The 6,403-nt window shown below is 46.3% G+C and overlaps 1 protein-coding gene across 3 annotated transcripts in view; it reads left to right on the top strand.

The window, feature by feature from the left end:
• The window catches only part of Sgk2 (serum/glucocorticoid regulated kinase 2), a 44,176-nt gene that overhangs the window by 10,920 nt on the left and 26,853 nt on the right, over positions 1–6,403 (top strand). For all 3 annotated transcript variants that reach the window (XR_001235575.1, XM_013518253.1, XM_005392499.2), the window contains exon 2: positions 1,645–1,736. Coding sequence is in view for 2 of the 3 variants with exons in the window: in XM_013518253.1 (XP_013373707.1) it covers positions 1,645–1,736 (92 nt within the window). In the remaining variant the exon portion in view is untranslated. The remainder of the gene's footprint in view (positions 1–1,644; positions 1,737–6,403) is intronic.

Raw genomic sequence — 6,403 nt, 5'->3', positions numbered from 1 at the left:
CATAGCGAGACCCTGTCTCAAAAAGACAAAAAATAAAAAAACAAAAAACAAAACAACAAAATAAAACTTTTTTTTCTCCAAAGAAAACTGGGGCCCATGTGTGAGTCTGCTGGCATGAGGGTCCTGCTCCCAACTCACATGGGTAACATTTTTCTCTACTGACCCTGAGGTATTTACTCTCCCTGTAGAGGAATCTGTGGGTAAGGGTAGAGGTGGGGGCCAAAGGACAGAGAGATATTGGAAGGGAATATTCCTGAAGGTGAGCTGGTACTTTCCATCCCTGAGGAAGCGTCCTTGATCTTCATACCCAGAGTCCATCTAGGGAGGGTGAAAGGGCGTGGAAGAAGGCAGAGAAAAGAAGATGAGGAGGAGAGACTTATGTCACTGCACAAGCGGCCTTGGCTGTTATCTGCACATCACCAAGAAGGAAGGGCAAGCTCACGCACTGCTCGTAGCCGTGTGTGCTGGCAGAACTTTTTATAGAAATTTGGTAAATAGGTCAAAACTCACCCAGTACTCCCACTTTCAGAAGTTTGTGTCCAACAAAATTATGAGCCCAAGGCCACAGAATGTGAAAGCAAAGATGTCCTCTGGAGCGTTACTCCAAGAATCATGAAACAGGTACTTTTATTTTGTTCTAGGTTATTAGTGTCGGTTGCTATTACATAATGGTGGGGTATTTTTAGGAAGTTCACACATGCATTTAGTGTAGCTTAATTTCAATCCATTACCCTCTTCTTGCTTTCCTTCCCCCCTCCCAAAATGGGTACTTCCATGATCCAGGAATGGAAAACAGAGGCAGTCAAGTTGATCCTACACTATGCAGTGTGACGCAGCTGTTTAAAAATGTTGAATTTTTGTGTTGGTGTGGAAAGACGTATGGGAGAAAAATGAATGGATTGCTGAATGATACGTATAGTATGGCTCAGTTTTCTGGAAAAACAGTACCTAGATTAGGGCGTAGACCAACATCAGCAATGATGGTCACCTTTCAGTTAAAACGGTGCTGACCTCTGGGAATGAGACCGAAGAAGGGTCTGCAGGGGAAGCTTTCACTTTTTATTTGCCATTCTTCCGTATGCTGGAACTCTCCAGGGCTGGGAGTACAGCTCAGTGCTAGACACACTTGTTTGGTGTGTGCAAGGCCCTGAGGTTGATCCATAGCACACTAAAGCGGTGGGGGGGGGGGTCTTCAATTTTGTCCAGTTGATAACCACTGTGTGGGTTTCTCAGAGCCAGCCCTGGGAGTACAGGGGAGGAGGAGCTTGGAGGCGCAGCGCAGTGAAAGGGGCAGGACCCTGGCTGTTGTCCTGATTTGTTCGGCACACTTGGGCCAGCCACCTCCTCTCTTTGGGCTGAGGCCAAACATGTGCTGATATGTGTGTTGGAGGTAGGGAGTGTGGCTGTGCAGGGCTCTGGAGCGTGTCAGAGCCGTCCATTTTTAAAACACTGGACCTGACCACAAAGTTGTTGGTATCTGAATGGGAAGGCAAGGGTGGAAGTAAAGTGAAGTCAGACTTCGAGGAGTCCACTGCAGAGGGCCGCTGAGCAGAGCTTTGCCCACCCACCCTCACCCTCAGTTAGAACCTCGGGTCTGGGCAGCTTTGGGGAAACCACAAGAAAGCCTTCTTTTCCTGTGAGCAGGACCAGCCAAGTCCCGAACCTGAGCCTCAGGTCTCCAAAAGGCAGAGCAGGCCCTGGATCTCATCTCAGCCTTGATTCTCCTGCCAAGGCAGGTAAGCTCTGGGCGGCAGGTGTTCGCTCAGCACAAGCATGTGCCGAGTGTCTAGCCAAGACCCTGGGTCAGGAGGGAGTGCGCTGCCCATCTCTGGAAGAACCCTAGAAGGCTCGGCACAGAGGCCGGTGGCCCCTCAGGGAAAGGGCGGAAGGAGTCAGGTGAGGCAAGCCTTTTCATCGTCAGTTCTCCGGGCTTGGAGAGAAAAGGAAATTGAGCGCTGGCTTGGGGAAGAGTCAGCGTATGAGCTGGACACTGGGAAGAGGGGGACCCCAGGGAAAGGAAATGTGACAGTGCTGAAAGGGACTTCTGACACCCACCCTCAAGGCAGGACACACAGCCATCATAGTTCACCTGGGGCTCCAACAGCTGAGATCACTTGCCCAAGGTTATACAAGTTAAGGGTTATTATTATTATCATTATTATTATTATTTTATCTTTTTGAGACAGGGTCTTGCTATGCAGTTCAGGCTGGCCTTGAGCTCACTTTGTAGCCCAGGCTGGTCTCCAACTCGCAACGATCCTGCTGCCTCAGCCTCCCAAGTGCTGGGATTGCAGGCGTGCACCACCATGCCTGGCCAAGTTAAGTTTAAAACTGAGCTTTTAAAAAAAAAAAAAAAAAAAAATTGTAGCTTTTAAAAGTTCAGAGGGTCCCCAGGGAAGGGCTGTCAAGCAGCCAGTGGGTACAGCCAGAATGGTCATTCGTCTAGTGGTTAATTAGTAACTGGAAGGCCCTGCCGGCAGCTCCCGGCTGACAGGACTGGGAGGTTGAACTCTTGCTGGTTTGAGAGGCAGGCGAGTGGGTGACAGGTCGTGCCTGCCAAGGAAGGTTGCTTGGCGAGTTCGGATTGGGTTCCGGGCAGAAGGACCATGCAGAGAGAGGGCACAGCTCTCCGGGACCTGCACTGGGACCGGAGTGACCAGGTGAGAGGCTCGCCTGTGGGCAGGAACCTGCCTCTGGCCTGTCAGTCTGCTGAGCGGACTGCGTCACCCAGCTAGCTTCCCTCCTACTGTTTCCTTTCCGCCCACCTCATGCCTTCCTTTTCTCCTCCCGAACTTCTTTCCTCTCTGCCTTTCTTTCTTCCTTTTTTCTTTCTGATTTTCTTTCTTCTTTCCTAACCTCGTTCCTCTCTCTTTTCTGCCTAGAATTTTTCTTTCCAAATACATCTTCACTTCCTCCCCACTTTTATTTCTTCCTTTTTCTAATTTCTGGTTTCTCAAAATTCCAGGCCATAGTTTTCAGAGTCACACTGGTTCAGCCAGGGTTCAAATCCTAGTTATATCATTAATCTCTTTTCTTTTTCTCCTTCTCCTTCTCCTTCTCTTTCTTCTCCTCCTCCTCCTCTTCCACCTTCTCCTTCTCTTCTTCCTCCTCCTCCTTGAGTGTGTGTGTGTGTGTGCGTGTGCTTGTGTGTGTGTGTGTCTGGGGATTGAGCTCAGGGCCTCTTCCAAGTTAGGTACATGCTCTACACTAAGCTATACCCCCAGTCCCCTTTTTTCTTAACTTTTGAGACAGAGGTCTCACTAAATTGCTCAGGCTGGCCTCAAACTTGTTGGGGTTTTTTTGTTTGCTTTTTGTTTTTGTTTTTGTCTTTTTGAGACAGGGTCTTGCTATGTAGTTCAGGCTGACCCTGAGCTCACTTTGTAGCCCAGGCTGGTCTCCAACTTGCAATGATCCTCCTGCCTCAGCCTCCCGAGTGCTGGGATTACAGGCATTCGCCACCATGCCTGGCTTGTTGTCTTTCTGCCTCAGCTTCCCAAATAGCTTGAATTAAACAGCTGATCTGTTTTGATCAAGTCACTTCCCCTCTCCAAGTCTGTTTCCTCCTCCTTAAAGCAAAGATATGATGCTTCCTAAACTTCTTTGAAGTTGAGGAAAAAAATAAGACTATGCTGGTCCTTGAGCCAGTCAGGCAGGTAAATACTTGGACTACGGTGGAGGAGAGACAGGTGCAACAGCAGAGGCAGGTACAAGGACTAGGGTGTCCGGCAAGGCTTCCAAGGAAGGCAGATGAGGGCCCATGGAAGGGTGAGCAAGCAGACCCAGTGAGCTGAGGGAATGTTCTAAGGAGGGAGAACGTGGTGCTCCTCCCCCACCGCATCCTGCAGCCCAGGCAGATGTGAACAGGTGCACAGAGTGGTGGGATGGGAAGGCAGACCTAGGCTTGGTCACTTAGGGGAGGGACAAGCTTGAGGACTTTAGAAGGGATGAGGGCAACCCCCTCAGAGTTCACAGGGGCCCCTGTAGGTCAAAGAGTCAGGAGAAGGATACGGATCAGGAAACGACAGACCATGGTGCAAGAGAAAAGGAAGCCTTAGGAACTGAGGGCTGCTCAGGCGTGGGGATTATAATTAAGGTGATGGCGGGTAATGAGCATGTCAGAGCTCCCACCAGTACTTTATACTTAGACGCTAAGTGAACAGCAACCTCATGAGAAATTTTACACAATAGCTCAGAAATAGGGCCGGGGATATAGCTCAGTGGCATAAGTACCTGCCTGGCAAGCACAAGGTCCTGAGTTTGATTCCCAGTACCGAGAAGAAAAATCTTAATAGCTCAAAAATAAAAATAACCTAACCCAACAACTTAGTGTCATGGCCTCCTGCCTTTTGTGTGTCTGTGTGTGTTTGTGTATCTCTGTGTGTGTGCACATACAAATGTACGTGTACATGTTGCTGTTTTTTTTTACTTTTACAAAATGGATACCCCTAGTGCACCTACCATCTTGAAATTTGCTTTTTTTTTTTTTTTTTGCTTGATATTTCTTCTGATATATGTTTCTCTTTTGATTTGCGTAGGCTAATATACAACTTTTGATTTTAATTTCCGTTTTATTTATGTATTTATTTTTGGAACCAGGAATCGAACTCAGGACCTTGCACTTGCCAGGCAGGTGCTGTGCCACTGAGCTATATCCCCAGCCTCATAATATCCATTTTATATGTAATTTATAAATTTATTACTTGGTCTCATTAGTTAGGTATGTTCTGAATACCTAAAATATTCCCAGCCCATTCTAGGTACAGAGGGTTCAATAGCGAACAAAAAAAAAATCTTCGTTTTCCTTGGAGCTGATGATCTAGTTTGGGACAGTAAATAAAAGTGTTTAAATAGTAGCACAGTGCCAGAGAGTGATAAGTTCTACAAAGTAAAGTATAGGGAGAAGAGAGAAGAGGTAAGAGAAGGTAAATTATATGCATGTATGAAAATGTCACAAAGACACCAATATTTTGTTAAATTAATATGTGCCAGTAATTTTTTTTTAATTTTTTGTCTTTTTGAGGCAGGGTCTCGCTATGTGGTTCAGGCTGGTCTTGAGCTCACTTTGTAGCCCAGCCTGGTCTCAAACTTAGATTGATCCCCCTGTCTCAGCCTCCCGAGTGCTGGGATTACAGGCATGCGCCACTACACCCGGCTATGCCAGTAATTATAATTAAAAAAGAAAGTTTTGATAAATATGTCAGCTAAAAAAAGGAAAGGAGAGAGAAGAAAGAAAGAAAGAAAGAAAGAAAGAAAGAAAGAAAGAAAGAAAGAAAGAAAAAAGAAAGAAAGAAAGAAAGAAAGAAAGAAAGAAAGAAAGAAAGAAAGAAAGAAAGAAAGAAAAAGAAAATACACAGTACAAAGGTGCCTAGGGAGTGAGCAGGAATATTTTAAAGTTTGACCAACCACCTTCATTTGCCCAGGATCGTACTGGTTTTAGCACTGAGAACCCTACGTCCCAAACAAACCAGGAAAACTGTTGTCTGTAATAAGCACAGGCCTCTCCAAGAGGTGACACCGAAGCAGAAACTTGTGTCATGTCAGTGAAAAACAGCCATGGATAGGCCCAGGGAAGAGCTTTTCAAGCAGAGGGAAAATAAGCACAAGGGGACAGAGGTGAGAGGGTGCTTTGTGCGTTGGGCCACAGCCTGAGCAAGCCAGGGAGCTGGGTGGGACGGAGGAAGAGGGCGGATGCCCTGGGGACAGTCACTTACATAATGTCCTCCATCCCTGTTGCTACAAATGACAAATGTGATGGAGTTTTGAGCAATAGAAGCACATGATCTCATTTACATTTTGAAAGACTATTGATGGTGAAAGATTGTGTAGTATCAGGTGAAGACAGAAAGGGAAGGCCGGGCGTGGTGGCACATTCCTGTAGGAGAATCACTGTGAGTTCTAGGCCAGCTTGGCCTACAAAGTGAGTTCAAGGCCAGCCTGAGCTGCATAGTGAGACTGAGCTACATAGTGAGACCCTGTCTCAAAAAGACCAAAATCAAAATAAAAAAAGATAGAGGGAAGAGTGAAGGGAATACAGAGAGAAACAATGACAAGTAGTGACGGGGGCTACAGCAATGGTGGTAAGTGGCAGCGGGCTCCGCAGATTTTATGTAATTATTTTGTTTTTAATCGACACATGAAAATCATACATATTTGTAGTATATTTCATGCATGTATACATTGTGTAGTGACCAAACCATGATGTTTTACATATCACCTCAAACATGGATTAGTTCTCCATGGTAAAAATACTCAAAATCTTCTCTAGTTATTTAGGAACATAGTCACTTTACTCTGCAATAAAAGAACAGAACTTGCAGTGGGGCATGGTGACACATGCCACTCAGGAGGCTGAGGCAGGAGGATCTTTGCAAGTTTAAGACCAGCCTGGGCTACAAAGTGAGCT

The sequence above is a fragment of the Chinchilla lanigera genome, unplaced genomic scaffold (genome assembly GCF_000276665.1).
Source record: "Chinchilla lanigera isolate Chin_1 unplaced genomic scaffold, ChiLan1.0 scaffold00044, whole genome shotgun sequence".
NCBI classification, from domain to species: domain Eukaryota; kingdom Metazoa; phylum Chordata; class Mammalia; order Rodentia; family Chinchillidae; genus Chinchilla; species Chinchilla lanigera.
The sequence above is the reverse complement of the archived record's forward strand: the minus strand, read 5'-3'. Positions and strand labels throughout refer to the sequence as shown.